At 47.2% G+C, this 24,989-nt stretch overlaps 2 protein-coding genes and 2 long non-coding RNA genes across 7 annotated transcripts in view; 2 read left to right on the forward strand and 2 right to left on the reverse strand.

The window, feature by feature from the left end:
• The window catches only part of EFCAB8 (EF-hand calcium binding domain 8), a 65,985-nt gene extending 58,837 nt beyond the window's left edge, over positions 1-7,148 (reverse strand). For 3 of the 4 annotated variants that reach the window (XR_014157880.1, XM_081867517.1, XM_081867516.1), the window contains exons 1-2: positions 7,009-7,148; positions 71-137 (exon numbers count right to left, since the gene is read on the reverse strand). Coding sequence is in view for 2 of the 4 variants with exons in the window: in XM_081867517.1 (XP_081723643.1) it covers positions 71-137; positions 7,009-7,106 (165 nt within the window). In the remaining 2 variants the exon portion in view is untranslated. Of the gene's footprint in view, positions 1-70; positions 138-1,647; positions 1,881-7,008 lie in introns of those variants that run through there. The other variant, XM_081867518.1, reaches the window with a different exon arrangement.
• The window catches only part of LOC309345247, a 109,160-nt gene that overhangs the window by 35,752 nt on the left and 48,419 nt on the right, over positions 1-24,989 (forward strand). The window lies entirely within an intron of this gene.
• Positions 7,522-9,306, forward strand: LOC309345189. The gene is made up of 2 exons (XR_014158074.1): positions 7,522-7,642; positions 8,178-9,306. It is a non-coding gene; the product is annotated as an uncharacterized lncRNA (long non-coding RNA).
• Positions 9,103-23,441, reverse strand: MAPRE1 (microtubule associated protein RP/EB family member 1). The gene is made up of 7 exons (XM_081868048.1): positions 23,313-23,441; positions 21,106-21,229; positions 17,557-17,702; positions 15,087-15,294; positions 14,074-14,192; positions 13,026-13,178; positions 9,103-12,081 (listed from the first exon to the last, which is right to left on the reverse strand). The coding sequence occupies exons 2-7, from the start codon at positions 21,224-21,226 to the stop codon at positions 12,025-12,027; spliced, it is 804 nt and encodes a 267-aa protein (XP_081724174.1). The 5' UTR covers positions 21,227-21,229; positions 23,313-23,441; the 3' UTR covers positions 9,103-12,024.

Genomic DNA, 24,989 nt, shown 5'->3' on the forward strand with positions numbered 1-24,989 from the left:
CGCCACTGTACATACGACTTTTGACAGATGCATAAATAAACAACAGTACATCTCCCCAACTCATACTTACTGGAGCGGGGGCTGGTGCCGGAGGAAGCTGCTGAGTGGCAGGGTCTTTCTCAAATTCGAGGCCTCCCCTAAAAATATTGGAAAGAGAGCAAAACCAATGAGCACTTTTAAGTATTTGAAAGTCAAGGTCCCGACTCCTTTGGATGGATTCAAGGCTGTGGGCTTTCAGCTTCTCTGGGATTTAAGGAGTGGTCTTGGGTGGGTTCCTTGTGCTCTGCCTCAATGCTTCCTTCTGTAAAATGGGAATGGTCACTCAACCAGGAAGCTCACACTTAGCTAGGAGCTAAAGGGCACCTTAAACCGAGGTTATGGGCACAACGATGGAATGTCTAGGTGCACTTTTTAATAACAAGAATACAAAGCTGAAAATGAATTAACTGCAGCTAAAATATTATGTTTTTTACATAGTCTAGTCCTTTCCCTGCCTAACCCCTTAATATTCTTAAGAGGGTCTCTTCTCCAGTCTTCAGAAAGTAGCTGGACGTGGGGAGGCAGTAAAGGGTCCTCCGTTCCTTCCACTCAGCAGTTTTAATCTGAAATCTTAGGCACAGTACTGCACCCAGAGCTCAAAAACTGCTCGCACTAATGAAATTCATTATTGCAAAACGTGCCTAGGACAATGGGAATTTTGAGGGGAAGGGTTGCCAAATGACCTGAGAAAGGCCTCCTCCTGTGCCTTGAAGAACAGCTTAATCAACAGAAATCAGCGAGTGGGGCTTTTCCCAGCTTGCTAGAGAAGCACCAATCCATGTTTCATTATGATCCCATGGCAAATAACCCTCCTTAAAGTTAGCATGAGAGATTGGCACAGTTGCCTGTTAACAACAGCTGATCAAAACTGTTGTGAAAGGCACAGGAGCGGAAGCTGGGAAAGAAAATTGGCAACCTGAGATGCAAGGGGAGTCTCAAAGGGGAGACTGCCGGGAGGCTAGAGAGCAGGCAAATGGCAATGGGGACAGGGATGGTTTTCCCAGTAGTGAGGTATGGAAGTGAGAGCTGGACCATAAAGAAGGCTGATCATCGAAGAATAGATGCTTTTGAATTCTGGTGCTGGAGGAGACTCTTGAGAGTCCCATGGACTGCAAGAAGACCAAACCTCTCCATTCTGAAGGGAATCAGCCCTGAGTGCTCCCTGGAAGGACAGATCCTGAAGCTGAGGCTCCAAGACTTTGGCCACCTCATGAGAAGAGAAGACTCCCTGGAAAAGACCCTGCTGTTGGGAAAGATGGAGGGCACAAGGAGAAGGGGACGACGGAGGACGAGATGGCGGGACAGTGTTGTCCAAGCTACCAGCATGAGTTTGACCAAACTGCCGGAGGCAGTGGAAGACAGGAGTGCCTGGCGTGCTCTGGTCCAGGTGGTCACGAAGAGTTGGACACAACTAAACAACAAGATGCCAAGCAGAGGCAGGTATGCCAAGCAGTGAAAGCAAGGCCTGGAGTAGCTCGTTGCTGCTCCACAGAAGATGCGCGAGAGGAGGAGGCAGCAAACAGAAGGCAGAAGCAGATGCGTGAAAATCAAGAACCTTTAAAAGCATTTGTGTGCACAAGCTTGCATCAACAAAGCAGGAAGTGGTACCTTTCTGTTCAGCTCCGGACGTTCAAGATGCTATAGCCGCACTCCATGCAGATCTGCAAAATTCTGGGAGATGCTTATGGGTGCCCAGCGATTAATCTGAAACTGAATTTTTTTCTAACGGCGTTCACTACTGCCCACAGGGACGTAGGATCGCCAGCACGAGGCAGCACTTGCCGCTCTGCTCTGTCCAGTAAAACTGTTTTCTGCCAGGGATCTGAAAAGCCGGTAAACTCCAGGTTCCGTCCCCCCCTCCCAGGCCCCGCCCCTGAGATCCACCTGCCCCTCCTTTGGGCATTCCAGGCAGACTGCAATCCCCAAGGGCAAGCGGCTTGGATTGGGCCAAAGCTCAGCAGGCGAACAGCAGCTCTGCATGGCAAAGGAGGGGGCTCCGTCCCTGGCACCGCCTGCTAAGTGGGTCAGGGAGCCTGAAACTATTGGGTTCTTGCCGGAAGGAGTAGCGGGCAAAGCCAGGCTCCGTAGACTCCAGATACAAGCAGTGCTTCCTATGCCAGCTCACTGTATCCCTGGTTTCTTGAGTGCAATCCCTCGCCCTGCTCTTTTTAAACATAGAACTATAGAGTTGGAAGGGACCCCGAGGGTCATCTAGTCCCACCCCACCCCAAATGCAGGCATCTTTTGCCCAGAATGGGGCTCGAACTCATGACCTTGAGAGCAAGTGTCTCCAGCGAATGAGCCATCCCAGTCTACATGTTGTTGTTTAGCCATGTCCGCCTCTTCGTGACCCCCTGGACCAGAGCACGCCAAACACTCCTGTCTTCCACTGCCTCCCGCAGTTTGGTCAGACTCATATTTGTAGCTTCGAGAACACTGTCCCACCATCTCGTCCTCTGTCGTCCCCTTCTCCTTGTGCCCTCCACCTTTCCCAACATCAGGGTCTTTTCCAGGAAGTCTTCTCTTCTCCTGAGGTGGCCAAAGTCTTGGAGCCTCAGCTTCAGGATCTGTCCTTCCAGTGAGCACTCAGGGCTGATTTCCTTCAGAATGGAGAGGTTGGATCTTCTTGCAGTCCATGGGACTCTCAAGAGTCTCCTCCAGCACCAGAATTCAACATACAAAGAGCATTCACTGGATCATGCTAATGGTCTGCCCCCTTCTGTTGATCAAAGACCCCTCCCAATCTCTGAGCATCTGCTGGATCAGGACAGCGGCCTGTCTACTCCAGCGACCTATTCTCACAGGGGCCAACCAAGAGGACCCAAAGGGAAACACACACCCCCAGCAGGATCTGAACACAAGAGTAACTTTCCTCTCCTGTGGTTTCCAGCAATGGGGATCCAAAAGCGTTGCTGCCTCCAGCCGAGGAGGAAAGAAAACAGCTTTCACAGCCACTAGCCATTGATAGCCCTTTCCTCTGTGAATTGGTCTAATCCTCATCAAGGCTTGTGGCCCTCACTGCCTCCTGTGGGAGGGAGTTCCACAGTTTAACCACATGTTGAATAAATAAGTACAGTGGTACCTCGGTTTTTGAATGTAATCCATTCCAGAAGACCTTTCAGACCAACTTCAGAAACGTTCGAAAACCGAGGCACAAAGGGCGGTCTGCTAATTCAATTGTGAAAATTGTGAAAAACAACAGGTACACGCAGCGGAAGCCGTTCGACTTCCGAGGCGCGTTTGAAAACGGAAGCATTTACTTCCGGGTTTCTGGCGTTTGGAAACCAAAACGTTCAGCAACAGAGATGTCGGGAAAGTGAGGTACCTGTACAGTCATATCTCAGATTACAGACGCTTCAGTTTTTTCGGGTTACGGGCGCGCCGAAACCCGGAAGTACCAGAACGGGTTTCAGCACTTTGCACATGCGCAGAAGCGCCGGATCGCAACCCGCCTGTGTGCAGACGCAGTGCTGCGGGTTGCGGATGCTGCAGGTTGTGAACATGCCTCCTGCATGGATCACGTTTGCAACTCGAGTGTCCACTGTACTTTATTTTGTGTCCTGTTCACTCACTCAACAAAACATACACACACACACAATCCTGCTCCTCCCCATGTGTGAGCAACCCAGGCCCTCCATAAATCTGGGGGTAACTCCAGAACAGATTTGGGGGGCACAGGAGGAGGAGGAGGAGGAGGAGGAGGAGGAGGGAGTCTCATTGCATAAGCGGTGATAGGACGCTTACTTAGCACAGCAATGAAAATAAACCACTCTCTCTTTAAGCCATAGGCTGCATCTCGTTCCGTGTTCGGGGCTCTGCTTTCCAAAGCGGCCTGACAAAATGTCAGGCTACACGGACCTCCGAGTGCACTCAGCAAAGTCTTTGATGGGCAGAGGTTCAACAGGTGAAGCATTGCACAGCTTGGAAGTGCAGCAGATCGGAGAAGCTGCACCTGTTGGTTTCTTTGGCTTGCCATCGACAGCCCTCTCCTCCCTGCAGTGGGTGGGGGCTAACTTGTTAAATCTTAGCTGCTTTCCAGGGAATCTATGTCATCTCGGATGTGCTTGCTGCTCAGGGTCCAATGTTCACCTGGCTCTTGTGGGACTGCAACTGCGATAGGAATTTTATGGTCTTAGATATATGGTAATGTTCATAAGTGTACCAACCAAGCATGTACATAGATCAGCACAGGAAGACCAACCTGGAACCATTTTGATTCCTAAACTGAGCCAATGTTTTCTCTGCAAGGTCAAAGTGGGAAACCTCCCATTGTCTCTTTCCTCACAAATCCTGTCTTAAGGGCACATTTAAGATATGAATAGGGTGAAGACTGGCCAGGCTACCCAGGCAATCCAATCAAATAACCTGCCAGACAGGAGATAAACAACGACAGGAGAAAAACAACATTCAAATTTCTGTTTTAAGAGCACCTTTTCTGTGATGTATGTATGATGTTTCTGGGGTTGGTCTTGATCTACAGGGTGGGAATTTCAAAAGTCTTTATAAGGCCTTGCACGCCATTTTTCTGGGTTCCTCCTCTCTCCTGCGGGTGAGGGGAGCACCCTGTTGCAACAGATCAATAAAGACCAAGCTTACTAGCTGCTTTGCTTCTCAATATTCTCTGGTTGGCCTCTGTTATTCTCTCCTACCAATAGGGAACCTATGTAAGGACTCTATATGGGCTCTTGGATACCCCATAAGGGGAAAAGGGCAATTTTTGTTTACAACACAACTCCCATAAGAACAGCTGCATCGGCTTGGGACTGATGAGAGTTGCCCTTGGGCAACATCTGGAGGGCACCAGGTTAGCAGACGCTTGGCTGAACGCACAGGATGCGACAACCTTGCAAAGCAGCTCAGGGTCTCATTTCTGCCTGACACACACACTCAAGATGCTGCCTTCAATCAATCATGTAAGGTAGCCAAGATGGCGCTCTCCACATGCTGTTGGAACTACAACTCCCAGAACCCCCAACTACTGACTGGGCTAGCCAGGGCTGATGGGAGCTGGAGTCCAACAACACCTGGACACAAAAAGATGAACAGCTTATGAAAGATGTTTTAAGAGATGCCACACTACAGCCAGACTTTTGCAGGCTCTGTTTCGCAGAATGTTGCCTTTCTTCACCTGTAGTCAGACTCAAAGGGTGCACTGAGGAGCCATTGCTGCTGAGAGAGTTAAGGCATGAGGTGTCATGACACACACACACATGTGCTTTCGCATATCATGTCTGCGCCCAGCATCCATGGCCCATCAAGCCCACTGTATCACCTGGTCTGACTGGCAGCTGCTCCCTCTGCAAGGGAATCCCAGAGGCTCTTTGGATGGGTCATTCCCACATTTAGGAAATTGATGTTACCTGAAGGAGCAAATGCATAGCTTAGAGGTACTCCTGGAAACATCTTTGTTGCTAGAGGCCCAAGTTTCCTCTCGGCTAGGACTGCCTTTTATCAGCTTTGTTTGGTTCGCCAACTATGGCCGTTCCCAGACAGGCATAGCCTGACCACTGAAGTCCATGCATTGGTAACCTCAAGGCTAGACTACTGTAATGTGCTCACCGTGGGGCTGCCCTTGGGCCTGGTTCGGAAGCTCCAGCTGGCGCAGAAGTGAGAGCTTCTGGTCAGAAACATGTGGCACCGTTGTTAAAGCAGCTGCCCTGACTGCCCATCGACTACCAAGCCAGGTTCACAGAATGATAGTATCATAGAATTGCAGAATTGGAAGGAACCACAAGAGTCATTTAGTCCAAGTCCTTGCAAGGCAGGAATCTCAGCTAAAGCATCAATGGCAGATAGCCATCCAACCTCTGCTTAAAAGTCTCCAAGGAAGGAGATTTCACAGCCTCCCGAGGGAGACCACTCCACTGTCAAATAGCTCTGATTGCCAGAAAGTTTTTTCCTTATGTCTAGCCGGAATCTCCTTTCCTGCAATTTGAAGCCATGGGTTCGAGTCCTACCTTCCAGAGCAGGAGAAAACAAGCATGCTCCCTCTTCCATGTGACAATCTTTGAGATATTTGAAGATGGCTATCATATCTCCTCTTTTCCAGGCGGATGGCGCTGTGGTGTAAACCACAGAGCCTAGGGCTTGCCAATCAGAAGGTCGGCGGTTCGAATCCCCACGACGGGGTGAGCTCCCATTGCTTGGTCCCAGTTCCTGTCCACCTAGCAGTTCGAAAGCACGTCAAAGTGCAAGTAGATAAATAGGTACCACTCCAGTGGGAAAGGTAAACGGCGTTTCCGTGCACTGCTCTGGTTCGCCAGAAGCGGCTTATTCATGCTGGCCACATGACCCGGAAGTTGTACACCGGCTCCCTCGGCCAGTAAAGCGAGATGAGCGCCGCAACCCAGAGTCGTCCGCAACTGGACCTAATGGTCAAGGGTGCCTTTACCTTTTATCATATCTCCTCTTTTCCAGGCTAAACATACCCAGTTCCTTCAACCGCTTCTCACAAGGCTTGATTTCCAGACCCTTGATCATCCTGGCTGCCCTCTTCTACACACCTTCCAGTTTGTCAATACCCTTGTCTTATAAATCCCTGAATAATTTAGATGCAGAATACCTCAGGGATTGCCTGAGCCATTCTATCCCAGCTCGATCAGCGAGAGAGGGCAGGTAAACAGAGAGTGACTATAATACACGGGGACACCTTATTATCTACCAGTGAGCTTCAGAGAGAGTAACAAACAAGCAGCAGAGAGGACCCTGCCTCCAAAGAGCCTACAATCCACATTTAGGACTGCCACCAGCCAGCCGGGTCTAGTGGGTGGGGAGGCTTCTTAAGCACAGAGCACATTCTCCATGCACACATAGGCAGGCGTTGGAAGGGGAGGGGAGAGCCTTTCAACAAACACGTAAGCATATTCTGATTTAATGTGAATTTGCATTTCTGCTTGGTGCACAGGTAGGAAGTTGGGAGCAGACAGACACCTTAAGGGAAAGATCCGGTGGCCCTGCCCCAACACTCACCAGCTCACGGAGGGGTGGACGCTGAGTTTCCGGGGTGTGCTCAGCAGGGAACTTGTGGGCCTCTCCGTGCTGCTGTCTTCATACTTATTGCCCTCCATCTTCAGCAAAGAGTTCAGCAGTCCTCTTGCTTAGTATCCAACCTCTGCAGGACTCTGCAATCAACTTGCAAGTATTCAGCTGCTTGAGTGCCAATAAACTCAACTGTGATGTCACGCTTCAGAATGATTACCTCATTTCACTGAACTTCAGGAAGAGACAGCCGGGGCCTAGAATTCTCTCTGCTAAGCATGCACTTAAAATATTGGGTTTGAGATAAGGGTGGGAGGTGGGAGTTCAAGGACTAGTAAATTAACAGAATGTTAGACAGGGAATGTGCGGGGGTAACAGGCAAAGGCAGGCTGGAATTTCCCCCCAAAGACTATGCTTAGAACGGAGGATTTGAGGTGGTGTAGGTCTCTTCTTCAGAGGAGTAGCTCCTGGTAAACAGAAATGGGAGGCGATATTTGGGGCATATGGGCGTGCATAGGGAGAGGGGAAGAGATGCAGCAGCCCAGTTGGAAATGATCTTCCGGAGCACTCAGGAAAACAAGATGACAAAGGAAAGCAGGTGAAATCAGAGCTGGGGCACAAAAATGTGTTATTTGCAAATTATAAAAGGGACACAGAAAGAAGAGGAACCACAGTCAAGAGTATCGCTCAGATGTTTTAGTATAGATTGTGGTTCCATATTGTGGTGGGTTTTGGGGGCGTTGGTGTGTGTGTGTGTTAGATGCCTTGCTGAAAACAGCAAAAAATATTCCAGTAGCTATCAGAGGCGCTAGGCAGAATGGCTTTGCTCTAACCTCCACTATCAAATACCATTTTCTAGTGATATTCAATTTCTGCTCAGTATAGACCTATTGAAATTAATAAACCCAACTTTGTGGGTTTTGTTAATTTCTTTGGGTCTACCCTGAGTAAAACTTAGTTGACTACCAACCACCCCTGTTATCCCAGGTCCTAGTCAAACACTCAAGTGATGCACCACATTGACTTTGTGTCCCCATGAATTCTTCCAGTCTTTAAACGGCTTTGCCACATTAGGCAGGGCAATGTGGACGTCCCGTAGACGGGGACAACCAAAACCTACTTCCCAAACTGCAGGTCCCTTTTTCTTTGCGTTCATTTAGGAAATCACAACTGGAATAACTTTGCCCTGGATGACTGCAAACCACATTATTAGCTAAACTTGAACGTTGCTTGTCCAGATGTTGACCACAGAGCCCAACTATTGGTGTACATCTGAGCAGGGAGAGTCCTGTCCTTTCGAAATAGGTAGGATTCTATAAGTGCATTCTGTTCCCCCCAGGATGTGCGGGACAGACTGAGATGCTCATGGGGCAACTTCATGATGTCCTGCGCTCTAAGTGAGGGCATCCCTGTACCACATTGTGTTTACCTCTGAAGGCTGCCTCAGCTTGAATACTATCACAGCCACAACAGGAAGAGGGTGGGTTGCAGACCAAAATAGGGAGGCATGTCACATTCCCAGAGGCTATTATTGCATGGGTTTTTCTCCAGCACTGGGCTTCAATTCTAAAAGCACTGCATTTTTATGCAGTGCCTTCATTTCACTCTCTTAAATGGAGGTGTGTCAATCCTAGATAGCCAAAACAAGTGGGAGGAGAATAGCAAGCTGCAAGAAAAAAAAGGCTATGCATGTTCCACTGTGGTCTAGGAGGCTTACTCTCAAGAAAGTGTGTTCTAGTTCAATAGTACTGTGTCCATTTGAAAGCTGGGGAAAGGGAACTGGCTAATGCCCTGTTAGTTTAGGGAGATTACATTTAATCACTGGGTATCATGGTAGCAAGTGAGTACCTTTGAGCCAATTCTCAAGTCTCTGGCATTAGGAAGGGCCATGACTTGGCTGTTAGCTTTCTGCCACTGGGAACAGGATGGGCATCTCATGGCCAAATTCTCTCCATTTCTATAGTGGAAACATTTACAACCTACTTCAGGGTTGTATGGGCAACGATCTGTAAACTGCTTTGAACACTGCAAGTTTCAAACAAATCTTTACCCAGCCAGAGAAATCACGATTCTGTGAAGACAATATTTTAATTGAAATGCTTGTAGTTTTATTTTAGTCTTGGAACAGTTACAGTAAGAATTGTCATTGCAAGTAAGAAGGTTGACAAGACTGAACAACAAGAGTTAAGAAAAGCTATCCTGCAAGCCCACTTGCAAGACCAGATGTACACTGTGGGGTACAAACAGGTCCATGTCTTAGTTTTTGGTTGTTCTATTTAGTCTGCCTTCCACGTGTCTTCAAAAAAGGCCAAGATTAAGGCAGGCTTGCTTGCATTTTTATTTTTCTCCAAATGAAAGGATCCTTTCAGGAGAGGACTTTGCATCAGGTACTGTACCAGAAGAGCAGATTTACTATCATTTTGGGAGGAGAGGTTGTGGCAGTTCTTGTTCCAGATGACACAATGAAGACTTCTTACATATTATACGCAACTCATTAAAATCTCAACACTTCTCTGGCCAGAAAGTGGGAGTTCTACACGTGAAGCTGCTACATGCCAGATTAGGTATTTTATTCTGGTGAAGACACAGCAAACATCAACTGTACGATGCCATAAAGGCACCATCTCTAGAAGAGCAACTAAGATTGTCACAGTTCACCAGGTAAACTGAGCCACCTGCCTCTCTCCCTCCACCCCCCTTCAGCAAAGACAACCCTGTGGCACAAACACAGCCAAAAGAATAATGTTGTCCTTGTGAGATAGGTATGAACTAGGTGGAGCTTCCTACTATCAGAGCATCAATACCTTGCAGACAATACATTTTCCTTCACGTGTGCAGGAAGCCAAACAGCAAAAAGATTTGGTGTGTCATTTTAAAACCCCCAGCAAACTTCAGTGGATCGCTACGTATCATTTGCAAAGAGCTGTTACTCTTATAGTAGTCTTCAGAACCAGAGAAGGTATCTTGGGCAGTTATAAATGAAGAGTTGTCTTGCGGAACAAGCAGCCTCCATTGCCCATCTGTGCAGGCACTCAAAAAGTTTAACATGTGATAAGACATCACAGCAAGCAACTGCCTCTACATGAGACTGCTTGTCAAAGACACTGGCAACATACAGACAGAACTATCTACATGAGTAATAAGGTAACCCGGTGTTTTTTGGGCAGCAAGCCGCCACAGAGCAAGCACACAGAGTCACAGCAACTTTTGTTGAACAATCCTATTGCTAGCAAGGGATATCGGGAGGAACACGCTGAAGCTCATCCTCAAAACGTTCTTTCACAAAATTGGTACAAATTGTGTCCACAGGGTTGCAGTGTGGTGCCCTTAGTAGCAATCTGATGCTGGGCAACTTCCAAGCAAAGGAACTGGGATCTTTGAGGGCCCAGAACAGAACCAGACCCACAAGAACATGACACTCCAGCAGACAGTTGCATTCTTGAAATAACAGAACTTTATTTAGAAACTGTTTAAAAGTAGAAAAAAACCCTGTCAAGAGGAGTCTGGGTGGAATATGGTTTAGGGCACGAAGTATCTAGAAGGCCACAAGAGAAATAGCACCTCTGATGTTTTAAATAATGGCTTGCTTTTTTTGGCATTTGATGAATTTGGGTCTTCCTCTGAATTTCAATAGGGATTCATGCACTACACAACAGTTACCATAAAATGCTTTGCTTTCTACACACATTTAGAACACATAACCACGGGAAGCAAATGAACAAGAGCACACCAAGCCCAGAGGCTCAGTCTTAGCTGTGGCTGTGGGCAAGATCTCAAGAGGGCCCTCCCCAAAGAGCAGCAATCGACAGGGGGGTAGGTGGGCGGGATTTGCTCCACGTAAGAGGGACAGGGTCAAGCATGAAATACTGTAATCAAGACTCATCTGAGCGCTATATTTTCTGCAATATTGGATTTCCTATTGAATGCACACCAATCAGTGTTCTTTGCCAGCCGTCAGGAGCACTGGCAAAGGCTTAAACGTTGGGAGGCTAACTCAAGGAGGGGACACACAAACAGAGAGACAGTCTGGAGATCAAGACTGGCCTCAGTGCAGCACTGCAAAACAAAACTACCCAAATCAATACAGTTTAGTCAGCAGGCTTGGAAGAGGAGGAGGAGGAAGGGGGCGCAGAGAGGAATAGGACCCACAAAATTCAATGGACCAGAGACACAAAAGCAGGTGGTGGGTGAGGGAGGGGAGTGGATCCAGACTGCGAATTACGTGAAGAGTTTCAAAAGGGATAGCCTTTTTGGTTTGGAAGACACCACATGCCACTGGCCACAGTACAGCAAAACCGAGAGGCCTTCAAGCACATCCGTATCTTACGCATTCTAGTCTTGCAACAGGCTACATACAGTAAAGTCTTTCCCCCTTACGACAGTCAGTGATCAGGAGGGCAGCTCTGAATAGATATTGGGCTGTTCTAATTACCCCTTACGGAGCCCTTACTGACTTGAGGCGCCAAGCAAGTCCTTCCAAAACAAGAAAGCCAGATGCTCAAACCCCAATATAGAACACACAAAATCTCTCATCACATTACTTCAATTTGGCATCTGGAAGCACATTTTAAGCCCCCTTAAGGCATCTCTTTAATTGCAGAACACATTTCATATTTGCTCAACCTTCCTGCGAAAAAGTCAATCCTGAAATTGCTCCACTACATACTCCCCACAGCCCACAAAAAGAAAAGAAAAACAGTACAGCAAACTCTCCACAAATCAGTGCCTTACCAGCAACCAAGCAACTCTGCAAACTCCAAATATTCAACCCCTTGCTTCCAAATTACACCAACTAGATGTTAATACTGCTCTGCTACAAAAGTGAGAAAAGAGCTCTCAAATTAAACCCATTGGAGGGGGGGAAGTATTAAAACTTATGCAAAGTGCACTTCAAGAGGTACTTTTTACTTATGAAAAGAATAAAATGGAGTATTTTAAGCACATGATTGGGGAAAGCTGATTTCTGAATTCTGCTATTGCTGCTCTGCTGGTACAGTCGGTGGACCACTAATACTCCTCTTGATCCTCTGGTGGCGCTCCTTCATCTGGTATGACAAAACCTTCCTGAAAGGGAAAACAGAGATGCAGAGACCACTGCATTAATCAGCAAGCAACAGGGGGCAAAGGCAGGATGCCACCTTCCCTTAGAACAGGGGTTGCCAACCTTTCTAAACCAGTGGGCACACTGAGATTTTTTAAGTGCACTGTGGGCACCAGTCACAAAATGGCTGCCATGGTGCAACATAAAATTAGAGAGAGTATTGTGCTGGTAGGTCTTTCCTCAAAACTGCATACTCAAAGAGGTTTAACCTACTGAATTTCTGCCTGCCACACAGTTGCTAATGGCACAAGAGTCCTATTTTTCCCCAGTGCCAACCCTAAAACAGAGCCTAGCCTGGGAAGACGTGTATACCATTGTACTGCAAACTGACAACACAGTGAATCCTTAATGAGCGGCCGGCTTTTGGTTCTACACAAGAAGAGACTTACATAAGCTTCCCTGCAAAGTCTGCACATTTTGCATTTGCCAATTTGCCTTTTTTGTAAAGTGGGTGAAAAGGGCACCTTTTCTGTTGTGGCGCCCACTCCATGAAACCATCACCTTTCTGAGTTATGCTGTGCGCTCATATGAATAGTATTTTAGCACCTGCTGAAAGCTCATTTATTTCCAAGTCATTGCTAACAATTAACACCAGTCTGTCTGTTTGGGTTTTAGTATCTACATGGTTATTGTTTAGGTGTTGGTGTTGTAATTTTTGTACTGTGCTGTATACCACTTTGTGGTTTTTAAAAGGAAAGTGGTATATTATTATTTTAAAATAATAGTTAAATAACCCCCACTGAAACCAGTGAAAGCTGTACAAGAATACTTCTGAGTGGTTGAGGAGTTTGCACAGGAGGGATCTTCCTAACTAAACTGTGTCCCAAACGCTGCTGTAGGAGCAAGCATAGGCATAATCTGGAATGTCTAAGCCAGAAATTGGGGGAAGCATTCACCAGATACTTACATCCGTGGCATAAAGAATCTCCACAATCCTTTGAAGAACAGGGTCACTCTCTCCTTCATTCTCCTGACAGATCAGCTCAATGTTCCTCAGTTTTCCAAAGTAGAAGTCTCTTTCCTTCTCCAAATCTTCCACAGTCATCTTTAATACATTGATCTGCCAAAGAACAATTCACAGTGCTTCTTACAGAGAAAATGCTTGTGCCCAAGAAGGAACAAAGGGGGGGGGGGCTTGCACATTTAAGGCTGCAATCTTAAGTCTCATTAAACTCAATAGGGCTTGTTACCAAGTAGATGTGTATAGAATTGCATTGAAATGTTGCTCTACCAATAAAATGCAAGCGATTTTTGTGGGTGGGTAACTGTAAGAGACAACTTTGTATGTTTTGAGGTTTTAAGCAACACTGTACTCCTCTTAAGTTAGATGAACCAATGGTGTGCAGTGTAATGGGTGGGCACTTTAAGCAGCAGTTTTCAGCACAACTCTTGTGGTAAGAATGGCGTGGAAACAACTTCACCAAGGTCCAGTCCCAAAGCAACATCTGTAACGCGGCCAGAGCAGTCACCAAATCATGTGGTTCTACTTACCAAGACCAATTTGGGCAACATAACCACTGCCAACAACTCTCTTCCGCTACACATTTGGAGTCTATACCTCATGAATGTAGATTATGGGTGGAATTCAATGTCACACTAAGGCATTTTTGCTTGTCAGGTAGAACAATCTTACTTCTCCCCCCATGTGCTATTCTGGGGGGGTTTCCTGATCCTCCCAAGAAGATTTGGGGAGCGCATGGGGGTGGAGGCAAAGGGGAGGGGAGTCCTGTTGCACTAGCAGTACTTGTGCTGGCTTCTACGAGCGCAACCACTTAGCTCAATCAGGCCCAATGTCACATCTCCATTACAAAGACATGATCAGCACAGAAAACTCCAAGGTATCTTTCCCACAATCATGTTACTTTGTGATAATACATTGCAGTGCATTTGAGAGTCAAGACCACCCATGCCGTGAGCCTCGGCTGATCAGTGCAGCCTACTTGCTGGAAGCCCACCTGCTGGATCAGTTCAGCAGACTCTTCTTCCCCAATTCCTCCAGGAGCCTTTTTAACCATCGCAGGTCCAGTTTTATTAGCCACTGTTGTTCTCTGCGCAACCATGGGCCTCGCTGGAGCTGCAACACAGAAGGGTATTAGCTGCAGTTCCAAAATGCCCATTCCACACACCTGTGCTCTACATAGTAGCCAACTAGAGTGAAACAGCACCCAAAGTGTACCATCCCGTGTGCAGGAAAGCACCTTAATCCTATAGCCTCAAAGAATGCCACCTCCCTGTGAAATGCTAAGTACCGAACACAGGCTTTACAACCGCTTTTTGTAAGGAAGCAGGGCGCTCTACTCTTGCTGCCTTCAGTTCTTGAGTTCCCACAAAACTGTGATCTACAAAAGGAAAGCATTTCTAGCTGTTATACGCTGAACTGAATTACACAGTATACCACCAGATTAGGAGCACCTGGTCACAGGTAAGACATAAGGCAATCCCCTTCCTGCTGGGGAGGAGCAGGATTAAAGGGCAGTCTCAAGCAAAGGGCGTTTGTTTCCTGTCTGGAGACAGGCACACCCTTGTGAAATATAGGAAGCGACAAGTTTCAACAACAGCCTGGATTTCAACAATGACTTGCAGGCATACATTAAAAGGGCTGTGCAAGCGCCAGAGTGTGAATACATCTTCACACAAGCACAACTCTGCACCACCTCTCAGTGCTAAGCATAACTCCAGATGTGAACCTGGATGGCACGTGGATGCTCATGCGATGTATTCATACTGGCACAAGAGGCATGAGGAGACACAGCACACAACAGTGAGTCTCTGCCTCCAACAGAGACTTCCTCTCCAGGCTGCCCCCCAATCCTCAGGTTCCTTGCTAGCAGCCTCTGGGCAAAAGCAGCCAGAGAATCTGGATCCCGCAAGCCCCTCACCCAGCACACAACGAGAGGGCATCCGATTATGAGAGCCCTGAACCCCAAAGCTGGCCTGGTCAGACAGATTTGTCAAGAGCTTGCCTTACCTGTGCCAGTAGAGCTAAGATTCTTTTTGGGTTTGTTGAGCAGGGGTACGACAAGAGCAGGGGCTGGTGCCGTCTCCTGGCCTTGCCGAGCTGCCACAGGGTCATAGTCTTTCCCATCGTAGTTTGCATCAAAGAATTTTTTGAACCACTGAACAAATTCAAAATTATCCTGGAATTTTCCTTTCACTAATTTGTCCACAGGAATTATCTGAGGGAAGAGAGGAGTATATTTAGTCCAATGAGAAAAACAAAACACTCAAGATGTTTCTGAGATGAGTGGACAGAACTTGCCGGCTCCAGTTCAAGAGATTCCTCCAGAAACTTGAGCCAGGGGAGAATAGGTAGGCCCAAGGTTTTCTGCACAGAGGTCATATTCCAATAAACTCTGGAGTGCATGCAGAACACCAATGAGGAAGCAAGCACGGGAATGATATCAAAATAATGTTACAACAAGGAAAGCCGGGTTTTATAATATTCTCTCCCATTCAGAGTTTTAAAATTGTGATGCAACAATTGTGTCTGATGTTCTTCTGGCCCTGTCAGCCTCTTACCTGCAGTCTTCAATACACACTGTACATGTTTGAATATGCTATTCTGCAATTTTTCTGCAATTGGTAATTTTAAAGTGATAATTTAAAATACAGTGGTACCTCGGGTTACAGACGCTTCAGGTTATGCGTTTTCGGGCTGCGCACCGCGCCGAACCCGGAAGTACCGGAATGGGTTACTTCTGGGTTTTGGTAATCACGCTTTGCGCATGCACAGAAGCACCAAATCGTGGCCCACACGTGCACAGACGTGGCGCTGCGGGCTGCGAACGTGCCTCCCGCACGGATCACGTTCGCAACCCGAGGTTCCACTGTAATGCAATTTTAAATTATGATTAAACTCAATCTGCCTTGCTCTCCACCACCGTCAGCCACAGTCTCTCTGCACTCTCCTCCACCTCTTATTCTTTCCCCACCACAGAGGTCTCTGCACCTCTTCCCTGTCTAGCCCCAAGTGAATCCAACTGCGGCTGAAAGCAGCACAACAGGGTAAAGAACCAAATTCAATCACCATATGACATCACGTAGCGGACAGGTGGGCAAGGCTGGCCCCAAACGGCCTGGTGGGTCTAATTAGGCCTGTGGGCCAGATGTTCCCCAAAGCTACTTTTCCGCATGTATACTGGTATAGTTTATGTGTATGTCTGGAAAAACACAGTACAATGTTAACACAGATTTTTACAGAGTGAGGTAGGAACGGGGATTTGGAATTTTCTCCTGAGGCCACAAATCATTTCAAAGTTGGTTGGCGCACAGCCTTCCATGTTCTGCATAACTGATACAAAAGGAAAAGTGCCAGAAACCTTTAGAAAATTGAACCATTTAGCCTTTGGTAGTGGGCTGAGATGGTGCAAACTATCCACAGCCCTCATGGGGAAGCCAGCAGTCTTCCATTGCTATTTTCATCAGTACAAAAAGGGCCTACTTGGCATATCACACATGCCCTAGTGAAAGCTCAACAGCTAATTTTTCCCCCCTAAGGAAAAGCAGCTTAGAGGAAGGTGCTCCCCCCCCCCCACATTTCTCTGCTACAAAGTGCTCTTTTCTCCCACCAATTTCCTCCTGTGGGGCATCAAAATGCATCTGTTCTTACACACAGTTTTGGAAGCCATGTGTGTGCTGGGTTGGTGGAGGGAAGCATATTTTACAACCAAAAAATAGGCAGAAGCCAAAGAGCCTCCTTTCCCTCCACCACCTTCCCTCTCTCTTGCATGAATGTTTGCTTCATGCAAGTAGCCTCAAAGGCTGGTTCCCACTTAGGGAAAGCAACCGCTTCCAGGCAAGTCACACAGGGATCTTTCGCTTAAATCTACACTATGACAAGGATACCTTCAAGACAAGAGGAGGCAGTTTTGCTGTTGTAGGCTGACAAGTGTTTTTGCACTTGTCTGACAAGTTGCAAAAAGGGAGAGTTTGGATGTTCTGCCCTTCTATAGAAGACTATGAATTATTAGTTCATGCATAGTAGTCCAGGGAAATGTAATTCTGCTGCTTCTTGGAATTTTCCATTAATTCAGTGCTCTTAGAGTTTTAATTCAACAATGACTATTGTATTTATAGATCTTTTTGTACAAATCAAGGAAATAGCTTTAAAAGACAAGAACTGCAACTGAGAACAAGATATGGTTAGTTGACTGCAGATGGCATTCAGCATTATCTGAAGAAATGCACCCAGTTTAGGCTGACCAATACAGTTAGGTGACAGAACCCCTGATTTATCAACTTTTAATGAGAAACTGAGCAAGTGAACACTGCCTGATGAGTGGCAGCTACCAAGAATAAGTAGAAAAGATCAGCAATTTAGGACAAAAGCAACACCAAGACTGTAAAAGAAAAGGAATATTTTAAGCCAGCACCCTGAAAACTGCATTTTTCCATAAAGGTGATTCAAAGCAAGTGCATTCCAAGACAAAAGAGCTTACTTTGTCAACACCCATTCGTTTAAAACCTGCTTGTAGGACCTTGTAGTTTTGGATGTATTCGTGTTCCAACTTTGCCTGGAATTTTACTTTCTTCAGTGTTACAGAACCAGGGAACAGCATATCCATAAACTGACAATAAGCAGCACCTGAAAAGATAAATAAAAACAGGCACACTTGTGAAAAATTGAACCAGACATGCACTACAGCTGTCTCTGGGATTGCAAACCTTTAGAGCAGTCACTTTTGTTAACAAAGTTTTAAGTTTTGCAAAAAAAATCCATTCCCCCATCTCCCACCCAATTCAACAAATAAGACAGGGGAGATCATGAGTTCTACCGCCTTTACAGTTCCTGGTTAGCAAAACCAGACCACTGAAAAGTCACTAGTCAACACACTGCATGGCATTATGGACAAACACTTCCAAGCTGTGACAATAATTTTGTCTCTTTGCTTGCTTTAGCAAGAGGCGCCTTTCCTCAACCCATGCTACTGTCACAATAAGACAACCACCCTTCGTTCAGGGATAGATATACCCTATTACATGGGTAGGCAAACTAAGGCCCAGGGGCTGGATCCAGCCCAATCGCCTTCTAAATCCGGCCTGCAGACGATCTGGGAATCAGCATGTTTTTACATGAGTAGAATGTGTGCTTTTATTTAAAATGCATCTCTGGGTTATTTGTGGGGCATAGGAATTTGTTCATTTCCCCCCAAAAAATATAGTCCAGCCCCCCACAAGGTCTGAAGGACAGTGGACAGGCCCCTGCTGAAAAAGTTTGCTGGCCCCTGCCTTATTTTCATTGGCATTCAGCTGCTCCCCACAAACTGGGACATGTCCAAGCAACAGCCCTTATTCAACACATGCTAAGTAAAGGTGGTGCTATAAGCCTGCAATATTGCTACTGAACAGCTACCTCATTGCTGAGAACCTGTTACTGTGGAATATGCAGGTGCCAACATTTCCACTTCTCCCAACACCTTAACACTTAAATCAAACCCATGATCATAGTCAGTCACAGATTCTAAGAGAACAGATACCACAAAAGAAAAAGCAGACATCTTCTGCAGGAAGGTGGCACGGAACTTTAGCATCCCAGACTGTAACATTCCCTGTACCTAAACAGAGTGGGCACATTCCACATGGAATATTACCTACACAAGGAAATTTATTTATAAGCGGCTTGAATGAAAAAGAATTCTCCAAGTTGTGCACAGATAAAATGATAGACAAAGCATAGCTGCCCTTCCGCATTCTCATAAGGATGTCAGCCTTCCCCAAAAGCAAAATACTTCAGGAGTTTAAAACAAATTCAATGGAATCACAACATGAGGTAATTGTTATGCATGACTGTTATGTTACGCTTACTCATGGCATCTGAAAAATCACTTCACTTGCTGCATTTTTTTTTGTGTGTGTGTGTTAACAAAGCTCCACAGGTGGTACAGTGAGGAAATCACTGTGACTGACCAGTTTGATTCAGACAGTACAGAATGGTAGTTAAAACAAACTGCAAATAACCATTAAGAACAACATCTCTCAAAGTCTAGTTCTCCTCAAGCATAACAAAGGTGTTTCCGATCACCCTGATGAATCTAGAAGATTTTATTGTGATTACTCAATGACTGTTAACCTTCAAGAATGAGAATTCCTCAGTTCCCATTTCCTTGCATCTTGATCCTATTGCTTCCTCAATCACTTTTGTTCTGTGGCAGCCATCAAGTTGACTACTCCAAAATTAACACAACACTTTATTTTTCCACTTTGTCAAAGCAGAATTTCTATCTTAGCAGCAATTCTTCACTCTGAGCTCATCATCAGTACCCCCTCAACTGCACACATGTAGCCATGAATGAGGGGAGCACTGCTCCCCATTGCAGGTAATAAAGGTTATGTATTAACCCTCTCAGTACATTTGCCCGGCCATGTATTCACTTATCCTATTCTTTACACCCTCCTTTTCCATCAATCAATTTTTCACAATGACCATCACTGCCTGCACTGTGTAGTTCCTAATTCAGATGTGACTTGAAAGCCCTCCAAGATCTTCAACAATTACTGTGTCTGCACTAAGATATGCTTCACTCTCCCTTTGCTTTTCCTACTTGGACTGTACATTACAAGTCCACAAACTCAGTTTAACATTAAAAACAAAAACAAAACAAACAAGCAGCTTTGCAACACAGAAGCTCTGCTGCCATCACTATGGATTCATCTCCTTTAAGGTTTATCCACAGTGCAGAAGTCTTGTGCAAGCATTGCTAACACCGGGCAACCTTCCATAGGGATTAATATAGGATTTGCAAAAACAGAACCTAGTTTTATCTTCTGCAAAGCTTAGAAATTCCCTTAAACAGAGGTGGCCCACGTTGGAATTCAGGTGTGGAGCCCAGATGGGTTCAGACTGTTCCACTGGCTACATCTCTGCTAGAGATGGATGATATATCAATATTTTGTCTCTTACTGGTATGAACTCCAGAACATGATAAAGGTTTAGAAATTTTTCACCCTGTACTATATAGAGAATGCACTGCCCTGCTGACCCGGCAGGCAGGAAGCGGCACTTTACTGCAAAGTAAATGGCCATTTCCTGCCTGCCCGCAATATCAAGGCATAAGCCCTTGCCTCCTCTCAGCTGGCATTGCAGAGTAAAGGGCTTTACTTTGCAGTAAAAGCTGCTTTATGCCTGCACAATCTGCAAGGCCATGGCTTTGCTCTTTAGTTATGCAGGTTCAAGGCACACACCTCATGTCTTTAAGGCACACACTTAAAGAGTAGACTCAGCACCAAATCAGGCTAAGCACAGAAATCAGGCTAAGCAGGATATCAGGGTCTCTACTCTGCCTGGTGTGTGCCTTAAAGCCCCGTAGATCTCGTCTGCAAAAAAAGAAACTTTGTTTGCTTATTGGAATCTTCCTTCCTCAGCACTGCTGTGGGACGCAGATTCCGATCAGCAAAGAAAATTTATTCTTCCAATAAGATCAATGTGACTTGGGCTCCTGCTTCTGTTCAGTAAATGATGCATCACTTTTGCAGTAAAGACTTTATGCATTTGGAAACTAAGGTGCAGACCATGCTGAAAATCAAGGCACGACTGGCTGTATGGCAGGTATGAGGAACCTTTGGGCTTCCAGATGCTGCTGAAACTACATCTCCCATCATTCCCAGCCACTGACCACGCTTGCTAGGCTTGAAGAGAGTTGTAGTTCAGCAACACCTGGAGGGCTCTATAGCATCTAGCACAAAAACCCTTCTATGCCACAAGCAAGGGATAAGAAGCTGAATGTACCTGTAGAAGAGCATACATATTAAAAGCAGATGGTTCAAACAAGCATGCCACACCCTACACAGAAAGGCACAAAAACATTTGTACTCACTTGGCGGTGGAAATTTATTCTGAACTCAAAATGAGAAGCAGTTAAGACAAGGCAAGCAAAGCAGAAACCCACCAAAACAGCCTTCTAGCACCCACCACTGATTTTTCAAAGGAAAATAGTAATGCTTTGGAAACCTCAAGCAGCAAGTTCCTCCGCTCTCAGCACTTTTCTTACCTGAGCAAAGCTGCTCTATCTTTGTCAAGTTCAATTGTAAGGACTCATTGATCCAGGCGAGCATGTCATGTCGACTCAAGTTATCGCTTGTCACCGAAGTGGAATACACATTAACGGCCATTTTCTGCAAGGGGAAATAACCAAGAAGGGATTTCGTTTATACACAGGCTAGTGAACCAGCACCTGCACATCTCATGCTCCAAGGAAGCCTTTTCCAGACATCAAGAGCACAGTCACATCTGTTGGGTATAGGCCACCTCCTTAGTAAGACGTTTACTGGAGACAGTCTGGTTATTTATCAGAAATCTACTGTCTGAGTAATATGATGAGACTATATTTATACATAGCTGGATGCAAATGCTGTACTCACACTCAGGCACAGCAAGTAAACTTACTTTATTGTACCAGGAAATATACTGCAATAGGCATAACGATCCACTGCAGGGAAGAGTACTGTAACCCATTCAATTTAACAACTGGCTCAGAAACATTCTCTTTTACCAATAATGCTCATTCTCTTTCCACAAAATAGATAAAAGAGTAGAGATGAGATTTAAGAAGAACACAGAGTTGAATAAATAAGTAAATGAAGAGGCAGAGAGAGATTAGGAAAGGCTGAATGAATGCACTGGGTCTTCAAGGAAGATGAGGTGATTCATTTTAGGCAAATACATGTAACAGGAAAGTTTAGTGGTAGATTCTGAACACTGGAGGAAGAAGAGATGTCAAAATGCAGCCCACTGGTACATTTTTATGCCCAATATGAAGTCTGAAGCAGCTGTTTCAGAAGAGGGCATTAACTGTTTGCTCACATTTCACCCAAAATTAAATGGCAAGGTGTTTTTACACTAATGAAATTTTGCAGACATCCTCCTAATACTGGCAATGAACTCTAAGGGCCTAGCCAGTCACTTTGGTTTAGCAGGCCATATAAGGAGGCTGCATTCACTACAATGGCAGGGATTACAGTGGTACCTCTGGTTGCGAACGGGATCCGTTCCGGAGGCCCATTTGCAACATGAAAAGAGCGAGCGCAACCTGCAGCGGCGCACCTGTGCATGCGCAGGTTGTGATTCGCCGCTTCTGCGCATGCTCGTGACATCACTTTGTGTGTCTGCACATGCGCGAGTGGTGAAACCCGGAAGTAACCCTTTCCGGTACTTCCGGGTCGCTGCGGGACATAATCTGAAAGAACCAGGAAGCAAACGTAACATGAGGTATGACTGTACATGGAAGCATCAGTCATGCTATCTTATCACAGATGCGTATCTATTTTATGAACAGGAGAGCACCCCCAACCTAAGGATCCAGTTACATAGCCCTGGGTGAGCCCTGCTTTCCAGATTAAAAATGTGGCATTGCTGCTTCAGGAGGCATCCTGGTGGGGGAAGTGTTTCCCAGAAACACCTCCGGGAGTCCATGCAGGAGCGCCGGTGCTACGGTTCCCTTTTCCTTCTCACAGGGGAAGTGGCCAGACACCCCCAAGCCCCCCTGGCAGGCATGCGAATTGTTCCCCATGAGTGGGAGGGAACAAGCCTTGAACGGGGGCCCAAAATCAGTAGCTGTGTGCTCTTCTCAGGAGCAGAGAGAGAAGCTTGGAGGAGCAAACTAGGCCAAGGCTGAGCGAAAGGGACGGGGTGGGACCCTTGCAAGGAGGGGTACAGAGTGGGGGGGGGCTTTGCTGGGCAAGTGCCCCCCCCGTTCCTCGCCAGGGGGGTCCCCGACATTTCCGCAACTGACCTATCCTCTCAAGTGCGGGGAGCCCAGAGGTCCTCTAGACGGGGCAGGACCCACACCTGCCCCCTCATCCCCATCATGGCGATGGGAGCCGGCGAGTCCCCCCCCGGGGCTCCCTCGGCAGCTGCTCCCCCCCCCCCCAGCCACGCACCGACAGGCGGGCGGAGCTCGGCGCCTCTTCCGCGCACAGAGACCGAAAAGCAGCGCTGCCCCATTTGCATAAAAACCGCACGCATCTGCATATGCAAATAGCACGCGGAAGGTTCTATCCCCCACCCCACCCCCACCCGGCGCCAGACGCGGCCTTTGGCGGGCGGCCGGAGCCAGGAGGGCGGGGCCCGGCCCGCCTCAGACTCGCCTCGCCAGGCCCAGCCGAGCCGGCAGCCGCCGCCGCCCTCCCTTTCTCCTCAGCCGCCCCCAACGGACGGACGGACGGAGGGAGGGGTCTCCGCGCCCTCAGAGCCCGTTACCTCAGTCGCTCGCCGTTCAAACCGGCCCCGCCCGCCTCGCCCGGGATATAGCGTCACGCGGCTACGGCGGCGGGCTGACGTCACATCGGGGGAGGGCGGGGGAAAGAGGAAGGAGAGCCGGGGGAGGGGCTTCCCGAGGGGAAGAGGCGGGGTCGGCTTCCGCGCCCGCCCTCCGTTGCTGAGAGACGGCGTTTCTTAAACCGCCTCCCGGCTTGACAGACAAGGCGGACGACCAATTGGCGCGGCGATGAGGAAAAGCGCCCCTTCTGGGAAGCCGGCCCCGCCTCCTTTCACAAAGCGACGAGCTTCAGGGACGTGGGTTCGAGTCCCGCGTTCGGCTCAAAAATTCCTGCATTACAGGGGGTGGACTAGATGACTCTCAGGCTCCCTAAGATTCTATAACTCTAAGATTTGCTGTTTCCCTCAGAGGACCACGCCCCCTTTGTACCCAATTCTGTTCAGAAATTATTTTTTTGGTAACGCGTGTCAGGGAGTCGTCAGGCCTGCACGTGTGAACGCTCCCTGTCTGCGCGTACGGAGAGGCGCTTCAAGAAAGCGCCCGCGGCTTCCTCAGCCGTCGACTCTTAACCGCGTCCCCCTCACGCAGCAAGGACTACATTTCCCAGCGTGCCCCGAGAGGCGCACGCATTTCTCGGTTGCGCGAGTCCGTCTTTCCGGCCGCGCATGCTGGGTAATGTAGTCCATCTGGGTAAAGCGACCCGATGTTGCACGTGTGATGACGCGCCGGCGGCCGGAAGTAGTTCCCGAGGGATGCTGGGTAGTGTAGTCCCATCGCGCCATTCATCTCTATGGAAACCATACATAGCACCACCCGCTTCGGGCCTTTGAGCATCCGCTGCCACCATTTCTCCATTGGAAATCTGGATGTCCTATTCCATCATCCTCATAATAAAAAAATTACTATTTATATGCAACCCATTAAACATTAAAAATCAGATGGAAGGCAGGATAGCTGTTGGTCTCAAGGTCGCATGGTCACTTGTCACCTTGGCTCAGGGGTCAGATAACTCCATTCCCTCCAACATTTCTCCAGTGAAAATAGGGGATTCCAGCAGCGGCCAGAGGATTGGAGAAGATCAGTCTACATCCCAATCCCAGAGAAGGGCAGTGCCAAAGAATGCTCCAACTACCGCACAATTGCACTCATTTCACACGCTAGCAAGGTTATGCTTAAAATTCTACAAGGAAGGCTTAAGCAGTATGTGGACCGAGAACTCCCAGAAGCGCAAGCTGGATTTAGAAGAGGCAGAGGAACCAGAGACCAAATTGCAAACATGCGCTGGATTATGGAGAAAGCTAGAGAGTTCCAGAAAGACATCTACTTCTGCTTCATTGACTATGCAAAAGCCTTTGACTGTGTCGACCATGGCAAACTATGGCACTTCCAGATCACCTCATCTGTCTCCTGAGAAATCTCTATGTGGGACAAGAAGCTACAGTTAGAACTGGATATGGAACAACTGATTGGTTCAAAATTGGGAAAGGAGTACGACAAGGCTGTATATTGTCTCCCTGTTTATTTAACTTATATGCAGAATTCATCATGCGAAAGGCTGGGCTGGATGAATCCCAAGCCGGAATTAAGATCGCCGGAAGAAATATCAACAACCTCAGATATGCAGATGACACAACCTTGATGGCAGAAAGTGAGGAGGA

The sequence above is a fragment of the Podarcis erhardii genome (assembly GCF_964252035.2).
Source record: "Podarcis erhardii genome assembly, chromosome: 6".
Taxonomy (NCBI): domain Eukaryota; kingdom Metazoa; phylum Chordata; class Lepidosauria; order Squamata; family Lacertidae; genus Podarcis; species Podarcis erhardii.